A 23,624-nucleotide genomic window follows, 5' to 3' on the forward strand; every position below is an offset into this window, starting at 1 on the left:
GAACATCTAATAAAGATCCAAATGGTACTCCATGTGTATTATCTTACTGGCAGATCACCAGCCTTTAGTTGCAATGAAAAAGCTGTCATCTCACAAGAAAGAATAAATAAGGAGGAACCCGACTTCTAGTTTTATCATTCATTGCCAACATATATGAACTGAATTGAAGGCCTAGAGTCACCGCAGAAGCACGCAACAAAACAGCGGCCGCCGCACTCCTGGAGCTCGCCGCTGCGGCCGCGAGGAATCCCTCGTCCTGTGGGAACCTAAGGAACATCAGCACATTAGGGTTTATAACACGTAAAAAAGGGGGTGAATTCGTCCATTCGTGCTGAAAATACGATTCATGTCCCCTTATGGACTTGTGCACATTAGGGTTTATAACACGTAAAAAAGGGGGTGAATTCGTCCATTCGTGCTGAAAATACGCTTCATGTCCCCTTATGGACTTGTGAAACTCACGTGTGAAATACTGCCCCATGAAGGTACTTTTGCCAAAGCGAAATCATGGGAACCAACCAAAGCTAGGACGATCGACCAACTGATGCGCCTCCATTCTGTGCATACACATACACAAACAGCATGTTTACATGCATACTTATTTCATATGGCAATCTATTCTCCACTTTAAAGTACAACTGAGTTCACTGGCAGTACAAGTACCGGTCGAAATTAACTGTGCCAACCAAAATTAACTGCAACTTTTTATCTGACTCCACCCAACAAACAGAACAGAAACGAATAGCTTCTCCAGTCTTTTCAGTTCATTCAGGTCTTCGGCAGACCACGCACTCTGTTGCTCTCACCTGCAAAATTGGTCTAGTAAGATTCATACTCGAGGGCGGCGGGTGCACGGGCCTTTTCCTTACATCAGTTGCTGGTGCTCGCCGGGCGGTAGTACTGGTAGTAGCCCAGCGCCGCGAGCAGGGCGACGAGCACGGCCACGGCGGATATCACCACGGCTGGGGTGGCCCATGACCGGTACGACTGGGCTTTCTTCCTCTTCAGGATCGCCTTTGGCAGCGGGGCCTTGGTCTTGGTGACTACATTCCGGGGCCGTACGTTCTGCTTCTGTTCTTTGTTCAATGTGGTTGGAGTAAACTCATCCTCTGCTTGGGCTTCTGCTGCCTCATCAGACTTGGTGTCCGAGTCAGTTGGCTCGTCGGTATCAGCTGGCTCAGTTTTCTTCTTGGTTTTCTTCTCCTCTTTCTGAAAAAGTGTCACCATTGTTACACCACTATAGGAGAGGGAGAGAGAGAGAGAAAGAGAGAGAGAGAGATGACAATGTCTACCTTGAGCTTCTTCTCGGCTTCCTTTTGTGCTCGGGCTGCAGCCTTCGCTGCTTGCTTCTCAGCCTGCTTCTTCTTCCTTTCCAAAGCAAGTTTATTCTTCTCGATTTCCTCCTGTCTCTTGATCTCTTTCAACTTTGCTACATCAACCTCTTTAGGCTTCGGCTTCTCCTTTGGAGGCTCAGCCTCATAGGCATCATCATCAGCATCCACAGAAGCTTTTACCTTAGCTGACTTGGCAGATGCTTTTGCAAGGGGCTCTTCTTTGGGAGCGACAACTTGAGGAGCAGCAGCTTCCTTTGCTTGTTTCAAAGGTGCTTTCAATGGGACAGGCTCTTGTGCTACTGGCTGCTGTGTTTCGATAAATATGGGCTTCTCATCAGGATTCCTCATCCGGCCATCTCGGGTCAGCTGTCGTCCATTGAGTGAAGTGAGAATCCTCTTCTCATAGTCCTCTCTAAAGGTCTTGCTGCTGCACCACTGTGTCATGAACTTCTCAACCTACAAAAGCATATCAACAATTAAGTATACAAATACTGAAGTCAATGAAAGATGGAAGTCACAGGAGGCCATTGTGCAAGCAAACCTCAGTTTTGTGAAGCTCTTGCAATTCTTCCACCTCATTCCTAGAAGAATAATCCCTGGCTTTGTTCAGGACTATGCGGTTTTGATGGAAGGATGCATTCTGATCAAGATGAAGGCGAAATTGTCAATAGATACAGTCGCTACATAAATATTAAGAAAATCAAGAGGGTTTGTTAACACAGTGTGGTAAATAACCATTATTTGTGACAGACTTCCAATAAAGCATGTTCCAACCAATGGCACTGGCAGTGCCACCTCAGATATTTCAACAAGTGACTGACATAATCCGATGCTTATATTTAAGGCAATAAGAAACCTTTCTTAATACCAAAATACGCAGGTATGATGCAGAGAATTAGGCTTATCAACATGTGGCTGTGACAGAGAGCTTCAAATTTGAAAAAGTGATGGCAGATCATATATCTCCAAAATCAAGAGAGGGAGTTTAAGTGCTGTTCAGGCATGCAAAAAGATGATGCTTCACTGCGTACACAGCCGTACACATGTTATTTAATTAAAACTCTTAACACAACTAAAGTACCTAAAAAATGGGGTAGTCTCAAACTCTCAATAACATTACAAGAGCAAACATAATTATGAGCACGAGAGATGTTGAAGGTATTCTGACTTACAGCAAGATCACGCAATTTTCTCAATTCGGTCAATGACTCGTATGCTTTATCCTTTCTGGCGGTAGCCGCATTTAAATCTTCTTGAAGCAAAGCAATCTCGCCATCAACAACCTTCATCTCATCATCCAGGACCTTAATCTTAGACCTGACCGCTTGTCGCTCCTTCTTTACTCCATCTATACCATCCCCGATGATCTGAATGGGAAGTGACAATGAAAATGGTGTCTGATATTTATTTATGCAGGAGGTAAATGCATAATAAAAGACAAAGTCAAGGCATGGGATACTTACTTTCACCTGATCCTGTATGGCATCTCTTTCAACAACTGTATCTTGCATTTTAGCTCGTTTAGCAGCATTGGAACTGACCTTCGGCCTGGTTTTTTCAAGGGTCTTAATTTCTTTGATAAGCCGCTTCTCCTCGTCTAAAGATATGCTCTCATGACTTATGCGGTGATTCAATCTCTTGATCTAGGGAGTATTGAAAGAGAAAACACAAACAAAAATTCAGAATACTGAATGAGAAGAAGTTGAGTTATCAAAGGGCTGATCATACCTCATGCTCAAGCTCTTCGAGTGAAGAGCACAAGCCTGCACTCTCCGCCCGCATAGCGTTATTTTCGTCACGGAACTTGCCTAAACGGTTTCTGAAAGGCTTCATCTCCTCCAACTTCTCATTAAAGGCTTCATTATATTGCCTGTTCTCAGCACTCAGCGGCCTTAGCTCAGCAAGAACAGCAGCGCGCTCAGTCTGCAGAGGAAGTACGAAGTAAGTTTCATCACTATACTTAAAGCAGGTACATTGATCCCCTGGTTGTCTACTTTAACGAGAACACATACAGGAAAGCCATAGAACAAAGAGTCGCTTTAAATAAATTTCAGGGCATGAAACATCTAGTCAAATTAGAATTAGGACCAAAAGAGGTAGATCCTACTTTTATGAGTTTTAAGAACAATACCTTCTTAGCTTTTATAGCCTCAATAATCTTGGACCGAGCTTGGATCTTATTTTGGAAGTCCTTCTCAGCCTGCTCAAGTTTTGCTCTCAGCTTAGGGTCCTCAAATGAGCGGACCTTGACAAAGTAGAATGTGTAAGTTTGCTTCGGCTCAGGCCACTCATCCGCTGCATCCTTTGGAGGTGCCATGTCAGAGCCATTTGGGGCATTTGCCGCAGCTTTGCCATTGTCTGAACCAAAAACAGCTGCTTCCTCACGCTCCCTTGCAGTCGCTTGACTTTCCTTGTCTTGGAAAAGGGCCACTTCCTCATCAGCTACTTTAACCTGTGCTGGTGCAGCTTCAGCTCCGACGACCTCCATTCCCATGTCCCTGCATATAGATATAAATAAACTGTTAGCAAAACAGGCAACTATGGTAATGATCTAACAGAAAATGGTACAATTTAACTCAGCTATCTTTTCCCTTCTCATCCTCAAATGGTACAGTGTGTGTGCATTGAGCAGTACCAAAAGCAACCAGCACAAATTCTATACAATCATTGAAGGAAAAGTTGTTTCACGGATTCCCCGGGAACTCAATGAACAAAAGCTGGATGTATGGCAGAACATTACTTGCTATAATTCATCAAACTTACCGACTCGAAATCTAAGCTCTAGACTATGGTCCTGTTTGGTTCAGCTTTCCAACTCAGATTCCGCTGTCCCGTAGCCGAATCTCAACCAAAGGGCAAAACAACCGAGCGGGATCAGTCTGCACGCAGCGAAAATAACACATACGCGTGAAAGCAGCGGCGGAGGTGCTTTCCTTGGATTCGCTGCGTGGCCAACTGAATGTACCCTCGAATAGATGTCAAATTACCCACGTTTGTCACTGGAATAGATCGATCCACCCCACCAGAGAAACCCGAGCGCCTCCCTTTTCTGCCTCCATTTTCTCCTCTCCAGTTCTGGCAACTAGGGTTCCTCCCACCGCCGCCCCTGCCGGTTGACGCCGGCCTTCTCCTCCGCCGCGACGACACAGCGCCGCCGTCCTCCGGTCGCCTCGAGCTCCCTCTCCTCCATCAGCCGCTTCGAGCTCCCTCTCCTTCGCCGCGACGGCTCAGTGCCGCTGTCCACCGGCCGCCTCAAGCTCTTGGCCTGCCGCTGCGCTGCAAGGGGAGAGGAGCACCAGCGATCCACCACCTGCCGGACACACCTATCACCCCTTCCTCCTTCGCCCGACAAGCCTCTCCACTCCGGGAACTCGCTGCTGCTGCTAATCTGAGCTGCACGACCTACCTCTCAGCTCTCAGGGGCATTTCAGACAATTATCTCCACAGCCACAGCTTATACAGCTAGTTTGCCAAATGGCCTATAGCTTTCTTACAGCAGATTTTCCACAGCTAATTTTCCGCAGCAGATTTTCCACAGCTAATTTTCCGCAGCAGATTTTCCGCAGCTGCTTTCAGAAATCCACAGCCCAACCAAACAGGGCCTATACCCAAGAAAAGGAACAAAGAACATAATAGACAAAGTCCTCATGAACACAGCATTTTCATCTCACCAGCAACCAGACAAGCAGAAGATCCACCGTATCTAGCATATCACTGAAACTAGGCCAAATTGAGGTGCAAACCGCAAGGCATGCAGATTACAAAATCATGACCTAACATTTGTAATTTGAAGGGGCCACATCACACGAACAGGAACCATACAAATTTACTCACTATTTTTGCTGCAAGAAAAGGGTAGGATGGGGGCAGGGGCAATTTGGTTCACATAGGGATCTGCAAATTTGGTGGCACCAGGTCTGGAAGAGGAACTTACTATTTATATGCAAAGTGGGAGAGGACAATATACGGAACATTTCTGTGACAGTCGGAAATTTCTAAAAGTTGTCTCATGCAGTTTTGGTCTGGGCTGAGCTGCTGTTTTACAGGGCAAATGCACATGGTTTAGTGTGTATATGTCATAACTCAAGGGCAATGTTGTGTAGGCAGGTTGGTGTGGTGTACACTAAACAACCGGTCAGGTAAATGCAGGCCACTCACCACATTGCAGGACAGCAAGATGATGGGATTGCATGGAATTGTATGTTTATGGTAATACTTTATGAAAACATAGTTGATTTGGTACTTGTGTTGTGTTGGTTTCTGGTGGGGAAAACATGCAGTATAGTGAAAACAAGTTGGCATGTAATTTGAACTGAAAGCAATTAATCAGCATAACCATTGTCCAATTAGAGAAATGTTTGACTGGGCTAATAAGAAGAGTACACACTTGAAATCATAATAAGTAGCTAATTTGTGGTGCCAATACTAGCGGAATTAGCCGGAAATGGAAACATAAAGGCTAAAGCGATAAAATGGACAATTATCATCAGACAAGCTCGTGCTTCACTTCCCATCAATAGCTCTGTTTCTTCCCAAAAAAAGTGAAGCGTCTGTCTATCCATGACGATAGGGAAAATACTATAGGTTACCCGATCTAGGTGTGGAAATGAATCATCGTAGGTTGCCTGTGAAGGAACTCAAGTCACCAGCCATCTACGAGGCTGTGGCCTGTGGATGTTAACAGCTGCAAGTCTCGTCACTAGAAAACACTGGAGCCTGGTTTTCACTCCTTGGTGGGCGCAGAGAATTCCGCATCGGAAGCACCGGCGGAATCCGGAAATCCAGCTCCATCGCGGATCCACTACCCGGTCAACCCCGGGCGTGGTTCACGAGGCTACGCGGATCGCAAGCCCGCCTCCCCCATCCAGCACGCAGTCCGAGTTCAGGCGGCCAGCTGATGCAGATCTACGGGGGCTAGCCGCGGCAATTCCAACGCGCGCATTGCCTGGCTCCCGGCACCGACATCAGATCGCGAAACCAAACCAGGCGTAAACCAATCGAAGGAAGGAAACAAAACAAAAAACACGCATCATGCCACGCCGGCGCATCAGATCGCGCGCTCCTCCCGCTCAAGGACACGGATCGGGGCAGATATGAACACAGTTGGAGTAGACCGACAGGCGAGCGGGGGCGGGAGGTCACCTGTGGAGGGACGAGCGGGATCGGACCGGGGCCGCGCTCCGATCTGGCGGCGGGGCAGCGGCCAAATCTGGCTGGATGGGATTTGGGAGGGGATGGGGGGGAGGCGGTGTGTGGGGGGTTTGGGCTGCGTGCCCGGAACTGGAAGCGGGGTTATAAATACGTGGAATGGTTTTTTTCCTTGCTACTGTATATCTCGTCTCCTTGCTTCGTTCTTCTTTCGCCGGTTTTTGTCTGGTTGCTATTGGTGGGAAATTACCGGTGCGCTTCCCCTGTCGCGCCCGGCGTGCTCGGCCGCATGGGGGAAAAAAATCCCAGAACCAGGGCGGCGCTGCGGTGTGTGCTGTGCTGTGTGTGTCAGCTCGACGGATGGAACGTGGTGGGAGCGGCGGGTCCAGCTGGGCGGATAATCGGATAGATGTTGCCGGTTGGGAAGCGTCCACATATAGAGTTTGTGCTCACCCGAGGCTTTGGATCCAGTGTCACGCTTCCGTGCCCTCGCTCGCATTTCGTCTTGAGCAATGATTCAAAGCATGTTTCATGTGGGTTTTCTTTTTGTTTCCCTCCTGTGGGTCTCTTGGTTCTCATCTTCATTTGCAGCTTTTATGTTGCGTCTACTTTTGAACTAGCATGATCCAAACTCATGGCATACACTTCCATCAGTTGGTGAATCATAATTTTAGTTTGATCCTTACAAACACAATATTAATGGCACATTTAACACTCTTATTATTAGTGTTTCGACGATGGATCTAGGATTAAAAGTTACCCGGGATGGACTTAATATAATGGAGCAAAAAATTGAAAGCAACGGTACAATCAAACAAGACAATCAAGAAAATTAATTGGCAAATCTAAAAAAGTGACCAAGAGCACGCATCCGGGTAAGATGAGCAGCACAATGGATTATTCAAAGTAGTTTAATTCTCAAGAAATAGGAGGAAAAAATATAACGCATGAACTCGTATGACTTGGATTCATGCCCACCGAATCTTTCGTGTTTTATCCCAAAATGTCTAATATTGATGTTCATTAGGTAAAGTGATGGGTCAAGTCCAAATTGACCCTCACCAGCTCTCGTGTCACCCCCCCCCCCGGGCGACCCGAGAGCAAACAACCGTAGTGGTCGGAGGTCCCTCCTCACCCTACCTCTTCGCACCCGCTGCCACCCGAGGCGCACGTCGGCATTGCTGCACATCCGGAAGTGAAGGTGGTGGCGAGGCCCTCCTGCCTTGTGTAGTCGCAAGGGGCGGCGGCCCTAAGCTGGATGGCAGCATCGACTTCTTCGATGGGTGGTGTTGTGGGTGTTGCTCGTCCCTAATGGTTGTGTGGATGGTACTAGCGTAGCGGAGGCTTTCCGTGGTTGGGCCTGCTCCGGCGGTCCACCAGATCTGGATCTTAGCGCCATCTCTCCCAGCTTCCCCTGCCGTCGTCGTCTCTGCCCTCGGCCTCCTCCTGGTCACTAGTGCAAGATGTTTTTGTGGACCTGGTGGTGGGAGGTGAGGGAAGGGGGAACCCCTGGTCAACCTTGCGTCGACCTCGTCCCTGGTGACGGCGATTCTGCTCCGAGTTGACTGATGACCCACAAGTATAGGGGATCAATCGTAGTCCTTTCGATAAGTAAGAGTGTCGAACCCAACGAGGAGCAGAAGGCTCTGATAAATGGATTTCAGCAAGGTAATAACTGCAAGCACTGAAAGTAGCGGTAACAAGTGATTGTGTAGCGAGGTGAAACGTAGCAAGCAAAAAGCAACAAGTAACAAGTAGTAGCAACAGTGCAGAAAGTGGCACAATCCCTTTTGTAGCAAGGGACAAGCCTGAACAAAGTCTTATAGGAGGAAAAATGCTCCCGAGGACACACGGGAATTTCTGTCATGCTAGTTTCATCATGTTCATATGATTCGCGTTCGTTACTTTGATAGTTTGATATGTGGGTGGATCGGCGCTTGGGTACTGCCCTTACTTGGACAAGCATCCCACTTATGATTAACCTCTCTCGCAAGCATCCACAACTACAAAAGAAGAATTAAGACAAAGTCTAACCATAGCATTAAACTAATGGATCCAAATCAGCCCCTCACGAAGCAACGCATAGACTGGGGTTTAAGCTTCTGTCACTCCAGCAACCCATCATCTACTTACTACTTCCAAATGCCTTCCTCTAGGCCCAAATATGGTGAAATGTTATGTAGTCGACGTTCACATAACACCACCAGAGGAAAAACAACATACAACATATCAAAATACCGAACGAATATCAAATTCACATGACTATTATCAGCATGACTTATCCCATGTCTTGAGGAACAAAAGTAACTACTCACAAGACATAATCATAATCATGACAAGAGGTGTAATGAATAGCATCAAGGATCTGAACATGAACTCTTCCACCAAATAATCCAACTAGCATCAACTACAAAGAGTAATCAACACTACTAGCAACCTTACAAGTACCAATCGGAGTTGCGAGACGGAGATTGGTTACAAGAGATGAACTAGGGATTGGAGAGGAGATGGTGCTGATGAAGATGTTGATGAAGATGCCTCCCCTCCGACGAGAGGAGTGTTGGTGATGACGATGGAGACGATTTCCCCCTCCGGGAGGGAAGTTTTTCCGACAGGATCGTCCTGCCGGAGCTCTAGATTGGATCTGCTCAAGTTCCGCCTCGTGGCGGCGGCGAAACCACGAAAAAGCTCCCGATTGATTTTTTTCCAGACCAGGACGCTTCATATAGCAAAAGAGGGGGCTAGTGGGCTGTCAGGCAGCCCACAAGCCTGCCGTGCGCCACAAGGGGGGTGGTGGCAGTGGGCAAGCTTGTGGAGCCCTCGTGGCCCCCCTCCGGTAGTTCTTTCGCCCAGTATTTTTAATATATTCCAGAAAAAATCCACGTAAATTTTCAGGGCATTTGGAGATGTGCAGAATAGTGGACTAGGATTTTCTCCTTTTTCCAGTCCAGAATTCCAGCTGCCTGAATTCTCCCTCTTCAAATAATCCTTGCAAAATAAGAGAGAAAAGGCATAAATATGGTACCACAAGTAATATAACAGCCCCAAAAACAATAAATATCAACATGAAAGCATGATGCAAAATGGACGTATCAATTACCCATAAGTATAGAGGATCAATCGTAGTCCTTTCGATAAGTGAGAGTGTCGAAGCCAACGAGGAGCAGAAGGAAATGACAAGCGGTTTTCAGCAAGGTAAATTCTGCAAGCACTGAAATAGCGATAACAAGTTGTTTGATAACAAGATAATTGTAACAAGTAACGAGTAGCAATAGTAACAATAAGTGTAGCAAGGTAGACCAATACTTTTATGACAAAGGACAGTCGGAAACGGTTTCTTATAATAGGCAAAGCATTCTTGAGGGCACACGGGAATCTCATCTAGTCACTTTCGTCACGTCGGGTTAATTCGCATTCGATACTTTGATAATTTGATATGTGGGTGGACCGGTGCTTGGATGTTGTTCTTACTTGAACAAGCATCCCACTTATGATTAACCCTCCCGCAAGCATCCTCAACTACGAGAAAAGTATTAAGAATAAATTCTAACCATAGCATTAAATATAGGGATCCAAATCAGCCCCTTACGGAATAGCGCATAAACTAAGGTTTAAGTTTCTGTCACTCTCGCAACCCATCATCTAATAACTACTCCACAATGCATTCCTTTAGGCCCAAATATGGTGAAGTGTTGATACGTACCAAACGTATCTATAATTTTTTCTTGTTCCACGATCTTTTGGGTGACATTGTTATATGTTTTGATACACTTTTATATCATTTTACACGTATTTGGACTAACCTACTAACTCAGTGCATCCAGTACCAGATTCTGTCTGCTGGTGTCTATTTTGCACGGGCTTTTACCCAATTTTCCGAAGCCCAAAAAATTCTAGAAAAAATAATATAAAAAATCAGCAAAACAGAAGCTTTCGAATCACCGAAGATGGGCCAGAGGGGGGCCAGGGGCCTCCCAGGCGGCCTGCTGGCGCGGCCAGGCCCTAGGCTGCGCCAGGAGGTCGCCTGGGTGGGTCCCACCTCCTCTGGTGCCCTCCTTTGGCCTATATTTAGAGTCCCAAGAGGAAACCCTTACAGAACTTCTGGAATCGAGAATTTCTCCATCGTTCCGCCGCTGCAGCGCTTCCGAGATAGGGAGCGTCATGAGACCTCTTCTCGGCACCCGGACGGAGGGAGGATTGACCTCCGGGAGCTTCTCCACCGCCATGGACGCTTCCCGGACGTGCCGTGAGTAGTCCTCCTTGGACCATGGGTCCATGACCAGTAGCTATGTGATGTATTCTCTCCAATCTAGTGCTTCAATGGTTAGTCCTTGTGAGATGCCCTACATGATCAAGGCATCTATGTGATTCTCTTGCTTTTGCTATGCTCAGTTTGTTGGGATCTGGTGGATTATGAGATTATGTTCAGATTGTTATGAGTTATATATTTGATTATCCTTTTATATTATGTTCCTTAGTGATTCATGCATGTTCTCCATTGCTATTTATTTCTTTGGCCGAGTAGTAGATTGTAACTCTAAGAGGGAGCGTTATGCATGATTGTGGGTTCATGCCCCTCGATGTCTAGCTTGAGTGACAGAAACATGAGACTAGGGGATGTCCTTGTTGACACCAGGGAGAAAACAACGTTGCTTGTGACCACGGTTGCAAGGATTGTTTACCTTACGCATAGTTCGTTAATGCAGTTGTCCGTTGCTTTGAGTTTACACTTTCGGTGGGGCTCGCAACTTAATACCGGCAAGATGTTCTGGATAGATATCTCAAGGTGGATGATTAGTAAGTAGATGTTGATGAATAAACGGTCTACTTGTCTTGGCATACTGCCCATTACTATTGAACCTCAAACTATCAAGTAGCATAATTAGCATTGCGGTGCGATCATAATTTTGTCAATTGCCCAACTGTAATTTGTTTACCCCAAGCATAGTTGTTTATCATCTTTTGGGAGAGAGACATCACTAGTGAACATCATGTGACTCCGGTCCATATCACCATCATTGTTTACACCTCCATCATTTACCGCTTTCATTTACTTTTTCGTTGCAATCACTATTACCTTCCCGCTTGTGTTTTGATCCTTTGCAAACTACAAGGCGAGAGAGATTGACAACCTCTCTGTACTCGTTGGGAGCAAAGTTATTTGTTGTGTGTGCAGGTCCACGTCTTCTGCTAGCCGGGACAGGAAACACCTACCTGTTGAGCCTAGGAGTCCTCCTGGTTCGTTAAACCTTACAGTCTCCATGTAAGGGAAATCTGCTGCTGACTACATCTCCACCTTCCACTTGGGGTAACCGACGAGGGGCGATAATTATATCCATCAACTCGTCATCAAGCAAATTTCTGGCGCCGTCGTCGGGGACTCTAGTCTTCAAGATAGGGGAGTTGCACGCTATCCTTTACTTTTGCTTTTTAGTCTTGCTAGTTTGCTTTTTAGTCTTTGTTGTAGAGTCTTATACCAAAAACCACAAAAAAATAGTTGCTTTGTTATTGCTTGTTGCCGTTGCTATGGGTTCCACTGAGAACACCAAGTTGTGTGACTTCACTAGTCACAACAACAATGACTTTATCTACACTCCTATTGCCGCTCCCGCCACTGAGGCTACGTCCTATGAGATTAAACCTGCTTTACTGAACCTAGTTATGAAAGATCAATTCTCCGGTGGTGGAGACGCTGCTGCTTTGCACTTGAACAATTTTATTGAGCTCTATGATATGCAAAAATATAAAGAAGTAGATGGTGATATTGTTACACTTAAGCTTTTTCCCTTTCTCTTTGTGAGGAGGAGCTAAAGTGTGGCTTCAATCTTTGCCTAGGAATAGCATAGATTCTTGGGATAAGTGCAAAGATGCTTTTATTGGGAAGTATTACCCGCCTGCTAAGATTATCCAGTTGAGGAGTAACATTATGAATTTTAGACAATTGGATAATGAACATGTTGCTCAAGCTTGGGAACATATGAAATCTCTTGTTAAGAATTGCCCTACACATGGCTTGACTACTTGGATGGTTGTCCAAACTTTCTATGCAGGATTTAACTTTACCTCGCGAAATCTGTTAGACTCGGCCACAGGAGGAACCTTTATGTCAACTACACTTGGTGCTGCCACAAAGCTATTGGATGAGATGATGACAAATTATTCTCAATGGCACACCGAGAGAACTCCAACAGGTAGGAAGGTAAACTCTGTTGAGGAGATCTCCTCCCTTAATGATAAGGTTGACATGATCATGACTCTACTTACTAAGCAAGCTCCTATTGATCCTCATGATGTTCATTTAAATTCTTTGGTTGCTCAAGAAAGAGAGCAAGTTGATGTTAATTTTATCTATAGGAACAACTTTAATAACAATGCTTATAGGAGTAATTTTGGTAGCAATCCTAGACCGTTCCCATCCAACAACTATGGGAACAATAACAATCATCCTAGCACCAAAAACTCCACTTCTGAATTAGAGAGCATGCTTAAGGATTTTATCACTTCTAAAAAAGCCTTCAACAAGAGTATAGAAGAGAAACTAGAAAAATTAGATAGTCTCTCTTTGAAGGTGGACAACATAGCTCATGATGTAGAGATGCTTAAAATTAGAACTTCCCCACTTGAGGAAAGGAACACCACAACCATGAATGCAATCCAAGTACAAATTAATGAGAACATAAGAATGCTAGCCAAATTTAAAGAGAGATGGGCTAGAGAAAAAGAAGAGGAAGAGAGAATTAAGAGCCTCCCTACACACATTGCCATTGCTACTATACAAGTTGTTGAGGATCTCAAAACTTTTAGCACCCATCGCACTCCTAGTCCCAATGGACCTATTAATGGTGATGCTAATACCTCAACTATAGGACAAGAAGGTCCTTTGAATTTAGAGACTACCAAAAGAATGAGCTTAGATGACATTACTACCACTTTAATTAATGGTAGTAACCTTGATTTTTACAATTGTAGTCTCTCCGAAGTTATCACATTTTTGCAAAGAATGGCTAAAGACCCCCACACTAGTACACTCAATATTGCCTTCACCGAGTGTCCGTGTTTACTCACAACATAAGCCATGTGTAGGCTAAAGATGGTGGGAACCGAAGTGGCACCGGAGGGCGCTCGGAACGAGGATGGTACAAGCATGGAACGCATGATGTACCCAGGTTCAGGGCTCTTCGTAGAGATAACACCCCTAATCCTGCCGGAGTGTATGATGTATCAAAGGGACTACAATGTGCTCCTTGAGCTGTTATGTGGAGGAGGAAGAAGGAGCAGCCGACTCGCATCTACCTCTCATGTGTGGCGTGTGTGTGCATGAAGTTGACCGATCCTCTGCATGGAGGGGAGCCGGGGGTTTTATAGACGAACCCACCGACCTACAATAAGGATAAAAGTACAGAAGTGGGACCCGGCTGGCAGCCTCGCCGGCTGGCCATGGGGTCCACGGGGGGTCTTGTCTTGTCGCTGGAGGGGCCCGCCGACTGCGAGGTCCCATCTGGCTGTGGGACCCGCTGGCTAGCTGGTAAGGCTCTCACGTAAGGTTGACGCAGGACACGAATGGTACGTCCGGCGTCGTCCAACGAGATTCGTCATGGGCAAACAGTACGGTCACCTCCACTGTTCCCATGCCGAGTGCAGTAATGGAGTGGGAGTTTGACGGTCCGACACTGTGCAAGGTGATGGATCGGAGCCGGAGGAGGTCAGTGGCATGGCCGCCGACGTTGTACCTGTCGTTTACCCCAATCTAGTACCTTCGCTGACGCGTAGCCACCTTTAACCGTAGGGTCTCGTCATGACCTACGGTATGATGTGACTTGAGCTCCCTAGCCGGCTAGTCGTTTGACTAGCCGGCCTGGGCATGGCCGCCTCGCCTCCAGCCGGCCGGCCTGGCCTAGATGGCCAGAGGGAGGTAACCGTCTCGCCTCTAGTCAGCAGGAACCTCCTTGCCGGCCAGAGTGTTGGCCGTCTCGCCCCTAGCCGGCAGGTGCTTCCTAGCCGGCCAGGGGGACTTGGGCTTTGTAGAATGACTCGTGTTGTTCCTTCATGGTAGAAGGCAAAGGAGTAGGCTCGATGAGCCTACCCCGGGGTTATCCCCCCGACAGTAGTCCCCGAAGCAGGGCAGGCTCGCCGCCTTCGAGTGGGTGGCCTCGCCGGCTTGAGTTGTTTGTTGTTGAATTCCTGCCGCCGCCTGCGGCACGAGACGCCAGCTCGCTTCCAAGCGATGCCTTGGCTTCATCATAGGTTGCGCAAATTGCGCCACGTGCGAGGCCCCGGCCTGACGTGATGATGGATTGCTCAGATGACGGGACTGGGCCTGAGCCCTGGGTCCCACCATGACAGCCCCTCGGCCCCCGCGTGGAGGATCCTCTGCGGATTTACTCCGCGACGGTTGGGTTTTGGGAGTCGTAATGTCCCCGTAATAATCGGGGATGGTGGGTCCTGCACGCACCGGATCCCCTCCCCACGATCCATCATGGGGTTTAAATGGGGTGCGGGGGTACCGAGGAGGCCATTCGCCCCCTTCTCGCCCCGCACTTGCGCTCCCTCCATCCCTGAGCCCAGTGAAAGAGAGAGACTCGCCTTCTTCTTCGTCTTTGCTGTCGCGCCGACATCGCCGCCAACCCCTTTCGAGATCTCGTCGCCCGCCGTCATGTCGAGCGACTCCTCCAAGAAGGGCCAGCACAATGGTGCCTGGCTTGGCAGCGACATCTGCTCCGACCATATCGATGCACTCCACCATCGCCGTATGCTGCCTCGAGCCTCCCTCGTGGCCGTGCAGATTCCTGGAGCCGAGACCGCCCCGACGCCGCAGGAGGGAGAAGTAGTCGTGTTCGACGAACACTTCTACACATGCTTCGGGCTCCCGACGAGCAACTTCTTCGCCAACTTTCTTACTTTCTTCGGCTTGCAGCCGCACCATCTAGTGTCGAACTCCATTCTTCAGCTCACTTCCTTCGTCGACCTGTGCGAGGGCTTTTTGGGGATCAAGCCCCGCCTCGACCTTTGGTAGAGCCTCTTCTTCTTCAAGCAACGGTCCATCAAGATGGACAAGACCGAGGTGGAGAAGCTCACGGGCCCTCGCCCGATGACCCCGTGCGGCGCAGTGATACGTCTCCGTCGTATCTACTTTTCCGAACTCTTTTGCCCTTGTTTTGGACTCTAATTTGCATGATTTGAATGGAATTAACCCGGACTAACGTTGTTTTCAGTAGTATTGCCATGGTGTTGTTTTTGTGCAGAAATAAAAGTTCTAGGAATGTCCTGAAAATTTATGAAGAATTTTTCTCGAATAAAAGAAAAATACCTGCGCAAAGATCCACCGGAGGGGTGTGCTAGTGGGCCACAAGCCCCTGGGCCGCGGCCACCCCCCTAGGTCGCGCCGTGAGGGCTTGTGGGGCCCACGTGGCACCGCTGCCTCCAAACTCAGCTCTATATCTTCCGTCTCGCCCGGAAAAAAAATATCACAAAGAAGGTTTCATCGCGTTTTATGATACGGAGGCGCCGCCACCTCCTGTTCTTCATCTGAAGGGCAGATCTGGAGTCCGTTCGGGGCTCTGGAGAGGGGAAATCATCGCCATCGTCATCATCAACCTTCCTCCATCGTCAATTCCATGATGCTCTTCACCGTTCGTGAGTAATCTCATCGTAGGCTTGCTAGATGGTGATGAGTTGGACGAGATCTATCATGTAATCGAGTTAGTTTTGACGGGGATTGGTCCCTAGTATCCACTATGTTCTAGATTGATGTTGCTACTACTTGGCTATGCTTAATGCTTTTCACTAGGGCCCGAGTGCCATGATTTCAGATCTGAACCTATTATGTTGTCGCCAATATATGTGTGTTTTAGATCCTACCTTGCAAGTTGTAGTCACCTACTATGTGTTATGACCCGGCAACCCCGGAGTGACAATAGCCGGAACCACTCCCGGAGATGACCATAGTATGAGGAGTTCATGTATTCACCACGTGTTAATGCGTTGGTCCGGTTCTTTATTAAAAGGAGAACCTTAATATCCCATAGTTTCCATTAGGACCCCGCTGCCACGGGAGGGATGGACAATAGATGTCATGCAAGTTCTTTTCCCTAAGCACGTATGACTACATACGAAATACATGCCTACATTAGATTGAAGAACGGGAGCTAGTTACATATCTCTCCGTGTTGTAGCTGTTACATGATGAATCACATCCGTCATACTCATCCATCACTGATCCACTGCCTACGAGTCTTTTACTACTGGTTCTTGCTACGTTACTTTCTCCGGGCTTGTCCCTTGCTACAAAAGGGATTGGGCCACTTTGCTACTACTGTTGCTACTGCTGTTACTCTATTGCTACTGCTGTTCCTTGCTACTTAGCTGTTACTTATTGCAAGACCTTTTCCAACACCGTTGTCGGGGAAGAATAGTTCCCCGTCCACGTGCAACTTACTGGCGCCATTGATACAACAGTTAGGAATAGTCTGCCATCAACAAATTTGTTTCTGGCACCGTTGCTATCATACTACTTTGCTACTGATACTTTGCTTGCAGACACTAACCTTTCAGGTGTGGTTGAATCTGACAAACTCAGCTGCTAATACTTGAGAATATTCTTTCGTTTCCCCTTGAGGCGAATCAACAAATTTGGGTCGAATACTCTACCCTCGAAAACTGCTGTGATCCCCTACACTTGTGGGTTATCAAGACATTTTTCTGGCGCCGTTGCCGGGGAAGCACAACTATATTCTCTGAGTCACTTGGGATTGACGTCTGCTGATCACTATGAGGAATCCGAAAGATCCAAGAACTAAAATCTTGCCTTCCACTACGAGAAGAGGTAAGGAACTACCATCCAGCTCTGCACTTGATTCACCTTCAGTTTTGAGTAAGTTTGTGACTTCGCCTCCTGCTAGAAATCTTGACATGTCGCCTGTGCTTGATGATGCTACTTCTGCTGCCCATGATGCTATGCTTGATACTATGCGTGATGATGCTATGCTTGATACTATGCCTGATGATGCTATGTCTGATACTTCTTTGCCACTAGGTGCCCTTGATGCACATATTGCTAGAGTTGCTGGTAGACGCGATGATACTTCTGAAACTGCTGATAATGTTGAAGTAGAACCTGCTACTATGCCTGAATTGCCTGTTATGCTTGATACGCGCTATGTTATGGAGGGAGAGATAGCTGAGGATTTTCTTGCGTGTAAGGATAGCTATGATGTTGAGAAACTACTGCGCATGTGGAAAGAAAAATCTCTGAACGCTAGGATGCAATACAACCCGAAGTTTGCTACTTCGCCTATCTTTGTGACCGATAAGGATTATGAATTCTCTGTCGACCCTGAGTCAATCACTCTGGTCGAATCTGATCCCTTTCACGGTTATGAGTCTGAAACGGTTGTAGCCCATCTTATCAAACTGCACGATATAGCCACCCTATTCACTAGTGAGGAAAAGATCCGCCACTACTATATCCTCAAGCTGTTTCCTTTCTCACTAAAGGATGATGCTAAGACCTGGTTCACTTCTCTTGCTCCTAGTTGTGTGCGTAGCCCTCAAGATATGGTCTACTACTTCTCTGAAAAATATTTCCCTGCCCATAAGAAGCAAGCTGCCTTGCAGGAAATATACAACTTTGCTCAAGTTGAGGAAGAGTGTCTCCCACAAGCTTGGGGGAGGCTCATCCAGCTACTGAATGCTTTGCCTGATCACCCTCTTGCTAGCTTATGCATGGATGAATTTGATAACTTTGTTGTCAAACAACAAAGCTTCAATGATTATGTTAGCAAACAATTGGAACAAAATGCTCGTATGCTTAGTCATTTAAGTGCTTGTGTGGACAGAAATGTCAATGATCTTAAGCTTCTGAGTAAACATGCCTTTATGGTTACTACTCAGGTAGAACAAGTACTTAAAGCTCAGAATGACTTGCTTGATGACATGAATGACAATTCTGTTAGAGTCGTCACTTGAGGCGGTAGAATGACCCAGGAACCTCTGTATCCTGAGGGTCATCCGAAGAGGATTGAACAAGATTCTCAAGGAGTTAGCACTGATGCACCTAGTCATCCTAGAAAGAAGAAGAAAGATGATAGGGATGTGCACGCCAGCAACCCTGTTGCTGTTACACCTGAGAGTCCAAACGATGTCTCTGTCTCTGATGCTGAAACACAATCTGGTGATGAACATGAGCCTAATGATAATATCAATAGTGATGTTAATGAAGATGCTCAACCTAGCAATGATAAGGTTGTGGAGATTGAACCTGTTGATCTTGATAACCCATAGCCTAAGAATAGAAGATATGATAAGAATGACTTCGCTGCTAGGAAGCATGGTAAAGAAAGGAAACCATGGGTTCAGAAACCCATGCCCTTTCCTCCCAAACCATCCAATAAAAAGGATGATGAGGATTTTGAGCGATTCGTTGAAATGATCAGACCTGTCTTTCTGCAGATGCGTTTGGCAGATATGCTCAAAATGTCTCCGTATGCTAAGTACATGAAGGATATTGTGACTAATAAGAGGAGGATACCTGAGGTTGAGATTTCCACCATGCTTGCTAACTATACCTTCAAGGGTGGAACTCCTAAAAAACTAGGTGATCCCGGTGTGCCCACTATACCTTGCTCCATTAAAGGCAACTACGTTAGAACTGCGTTATGCGACCTTGGAGCCGGTGTTAGTGTTATGCCTCTCTCTCTCTTTATCGTAGACTTGAACTGGATAAGTTGACACCCACTGAAATCTCTCTGCAAATGGCCGACAAATCACCTGCTTTCCCTATCGGCATTTGCGAGGATGTGCCTGTTGTGGTTGCCAACGTCACCATCTTAATAGACTTTGTTATCTTGGATATTCATGAGGACGATGCCATGTCGGTTATCCTCGGAAGACCCTTTTTAAACACTGCAGGGGCTGTTATAGATTGCAACAAAGGCAATGTCACTTTACATGTCAACGGTAATGAGCATACGGTGCACTTTCCGAAGAAAAAATATCGAGTACATTGCATCAATGCTATCGAAAAAACTTCATCGATTCTTATTGGGAGCTTTGAATGCCTTATTCCTCGTGCCAAGATGAAGTATGATTTGATTGTTGGGGAGATACACATCCCCATTGAGGTGACCTAGTGACTTTTCAAAAATTCTCCGTTCTCTTTTGCGATTCGATTTTTTTTGTCAAAGAGACTTGATCAACCTCATTGACGGATTTTCTTTCCATGACCATGAGATGGATGAATCGAGGAGTCACAAACCTCTATTCCAAGCTTTCGCTTTAGGTTGCTTAGAAGAAAAATGATAGATTTAATTTAGTTTTCCCTGTTTTCTGTTTTAGCGTCCGGTAGAAAAGTACCCCGAAAATAAAAGTTCTCTGAACGTCGTGAAAATCTAGTATGATTTTTTCTGGATTTTTTGAAAAATTCTAAGATAAAGAGTTTGTGTGGGGGCCAAACCAGTGGGCCACAAGCCCTAGGGGCACGGGCACCCCCTGGCCGCGCCACCCAAGCTTGTGGGGCCCACAGGCACCCCCTCCACTCATTCTTGCTCTCATCTGGTTCTCCTACCTCCAGAAAAAATCGTTTCACAGCTCAAACCCGTGTTCTTGCTCCTCTTGCTGGGACTTTCGATCTCTTTGCTCAAATCACCATTCTCCGAACTGTTTTGGGGAAATTACTCCTTGGTAAGTGACTCCTCCATTGGTCCAATTAGTTTTTCCTCTAGTGCCTTATACTTCGCGTATTTTTGCTGCCTTGGTGACCATGTTCTTGAGCTTTGCATGCTAATTTTAGCTGGTCCCAAGTAGTTTTGATGCGCAATATGTCTTCTAGGCACTTGTTGGAGTAGTTGCTACGAGTTTAGTTGAGCCTTATTCACTTTTCCTTAGAATCACTAAAAATTTCAGAAATTTTCAGAGATAAAAAAGGGAAAGATGAGGAGGTTCTTAAGAGTCTCGTCAAGCCATGACCCCAAGGATGATGGGAGTGAAAAGAAACCCAAGTATTCGGTGCCTCGAGTCGCAGAAGTTCGAGCGTGCGAGTGGCCAAGCGACGTGTTCTTACACGCCGCTGGAATTTATGAGGACTTTTATCACTTGGTGGAGAACGCAGGCCTCACCGCCTTCGTTGAAGGTAAGTGTCCGCAATACCTCCTCCTCACTAATATCTTCGTACAAAGCTTTAACTTCTATCCGAGGAAGAATCCTCCTATGGTTGATTTTAAACTTTATGATATCCCCCAGCGCATGTCACTCGAGGATTTTTGCAATGTTTGCAAATTACCTTATGTTGGGGATATTCATGAACCTCGTCCACTAGACTTGGAAGCTTTCATCGGTACAATTGCTGTAGGAGAGGAGAGAGGAGTGTCTTGCGCCAGAGCTGCTAGCATTCATTTTCCCGTGCTTCGGTACTTCTCACTATTTGTGGGAAAATGTTTGATTGGCCGTGGGAAGGCTGGGTCACTTAGTTCCCCAGATCTCGCGGTCTTGCACGAAGCCCTTTATAATGATAAAACTTATAGCTTGGGCGCTATAGTAGCTCAACGGTTGAACCTGAACCGTTCTAAAGGTGCTGTCTATGGAGGTATCTATGCTACCCGTCTTGACACACACTTTGAGATACCCATTAGACTGGAGGAAGAAGAAGAGGTTCTTCTTCCCGAGAGATATCTAGATTACGATAGCATGGTTCGCCATGACTTTCTTGATAGAGATATAAATAGAAGGATAATTTATAACCTGGTATTTAGTCAGGGTACTCGTGAGACTATTACTTTGCCTGCTCCTTCTTTGTTCAATCTTCATGCAGGCAGGTACATTATTATGCCCTCAGACATCTACGCATATTGGGGTTTAGCCCAACCACAGGTGCCCGTGCCCGAGCCACCAGTCGAGTACCAGATGCCAGTTTATCAGTGGGAGCCAGAGGAGCTCACACAGCAGTGGCATCCTCAGTCCACTCCGGAGTATCCCGGAGCTGGTTATTTCCCTCCTTGGGAGTAGACCAACTTAGGCCAAAAGCCTAAGCTTGGGGGAGTACATTTTCTCACCGACTTTACATTCTTGCTTATGCTTTCACTTTGTTAGCCGGTGTTCACACTTTGTCACTGTATCATCCATGCTAGTTTATTTATTTTTCTCGTTTTCTTTTCGTGTGTGTGTCTAGTTTGAGAAAAACCAAAAATATTTTCTTTTTCTTCTTTTGCTTGTTGGGAGCTTTCTCGTGTAAATAGTTTTCTTTTTCTTTGGGTCAAGGTAGAAGATATTGGTTACAATGTTTAGTGGCTCTTGCATGCATACCTGTTTAGCTTTCAAAGAGCCATATTACTTTGTCTTCTCCTTTGTGTTTGCCTGCAGATTCCAGCATAGTCCAATGCACGAGCACGCTTATTATTGTTCACATCGTTCGGTCGTGCAAGTGAAAGGCAATAATGACGATATATGATGAAGTGACTGAGCCTGGAAAAGCTGATATGAACTCGATCTATTTTGTTTTTGTAAATATGACTACCTCATCATGCCTGATTCAGCTTTCTTGTGAGAGAAACATGTTTGCAATGAAAACTTAGAGATCATAGTTGCATATGCCATGCTTACTTAGCTAGGAGCTTATAATGGTTTGTTTTGGATGCCCACATGAATGTTGAGATAACTATGATGTAGTATGATAGGATGGTATCCTCCTTTGAATGATTCAAGTGGCTTGACTTGGAGCATGTTCACGCATGTAGTTGAAACAAAATCAACATAGCCTCTATCATGTTCATGTTCATGGTGATTTATGTCCTACTCATGCTTGCACTCAATGTTAGTTAATCTCAATGCATTTTGATGACTATTGTCGCTCTCTAGTTGGTCGCTTCCCAGTCTTTTGCTAGCCTTCACTTGTACTAAGCGGGATACTGCTTGTGCATCCACTTCCATAAACCCAAAGTTGTTCCATGTGTGTCCACCATACCTACCTATGTGCGGTATCTACCTGCCGTTCCAAGTAAATTTGCATGTGCCACTCTCTAAATCTTCAAGAAATAATCTGTTTTGCATGCCCGAACCGCTCATGTGGTGACAGGGGGCTATTGGTATCTTCCGTGCTAAGCATGTTATCCTCAATATGTGTTTATTCACTATCATTCACGACAAAGGCGCCGGTAATTGGAATTCCCAGTTCCATGCTCAAATCTAAAAGATAATTGCAAACAAAACTCCCCCAAGATTGATGTTGGTATGGACGGTACCCGAGGATTCGGCTAGCCGTGGAGTGTGATTGATTGGTGGTGGGGGAGTCAAAACTTTACTTTTCTGTTTGGGAACCACATATAGCATGTGTAGCATGGAAGATGTTGAGAACTCTTAGTCATTGCATTGACAATGAAAGCATGCCACCCAAAATTATTATCTCTGCTTTCAAAGCTTGAGCTCTCGCACCTCTGCAAACCAATGCTTCCCTTTGCGAAGGGCCTGTCTATTTATTTTCTTGTTGAGTCATCCTCCTCTTACAAAAACACCAATTAGAGAGCACCTCTGTCATTTTTATGCTTTGCTTTTAACTGTGTTGAGTATGACTGTGACTGGATCTTCTTTGCCATGAATTACAATGTTTAGTGAGCCCTTGGTCTTTGAAGGTGCTCTGCATTTATGTTTTGCGGTCTCAGAAAGAGCTAGCGAGATACCATCTATTCGTGCTGCTTCATGATTGTTTTGATTGAAGTGTTGACGTTTGAGGCTTATTATTATTTGCTCGCTGGTTGATTATGCTATTGATATGAGTTTACCGTGAGACCTAGATGTCATTTTCTTATGTGGTTTACTTGTGATCTTGCTGAAATTCTGGTTATGAGTTAGACATAGTTGCAACAACAAGATCAAATAGAGTTCGTCAAAGTTTTTCTTTTGTCTCTTTCAGTTTGTCAACTGAATTGCTTGAGGACAAGCAAGGCTTTAAGCTTGGGGGAGTTGATACGTCTCCGTCGTATCTACTTTTCCGAACTCTTTTCCCTTGTTTTGGACTCTAATTTGCATGATTTGAATGGAACTAACCCAGACTAACGTTGTTTTCAGCAGAATTGCCATGGTGTTGTTTTTGTGGAGAAATAAAAGTTCTCAGAATGTCCTGAAAATTTACGGAGATTTTTTCTGGAATAAAAGAAA

General features: G+C 46.0%; 1 protein-coding gene across 2 annotated transcripts; it reads right to left on the reverse strand.

The window, feature by feature from the left end:
• Positions 1 to 570: 570 nt before the first annotated feature.
• On the reverse strand, positions 571 to 6,691 carry LOC123452692 (proton pump-interactor BIP103). Of its 2 annotated transcripts, XM_045129400.1 has the most exons (9): positions 6,477 to 6,691; positions 3,466 to 3,832; positions 3,063 to 3,257; positions 2,798 to 2,977; positions 2,507 to 2,701; positions 1,876 to 1,974; positions 1,293 to 1,790; positions 870 to 1,209; positions 571 to 806 (listed from the first exon to the last, which is right to left on the reverse strand). In XM_045129400.1, exons 2-8 carry the CDS (start codon positions 3,826 to 3,828, stop codon positions 871 to 873), a joined length of 1,869 nt encoding a protein of 622 aa, XP_044985335.1. In that variant the 5' UTR covers positions 3,829 to 3,832; positions 6,477 to 6,691; the 3' UTR covers positions 571 to 806; position 870. The 2 variants fall into 2 exon arrangements, with proteins under 2 accessions (XP_044985335.1, XP_044985334.1); XM_045129399.1 differs by having other exon boundaries at positions 571 to 1,209.
• Between the last annotated feature and the right edge of the window lie 16,933 nt (positions 6,692 to 23,624).

The sequence above is a fragment of the Hordeum vulgare genome, chromosome 5H, assembly GCF_904849725.1.
Source record: "Hordeum vulgare subsp. vulgare chromosome 5H, MorexV3_pseudomolecules_assembly, whole genome shotgun sequence".
NCBI lineage: Eukaryota > Viridiplantae > Streptophyta > Magnoliopsida > Poales > Poaceae > Hordeum > Hordeum vulgare.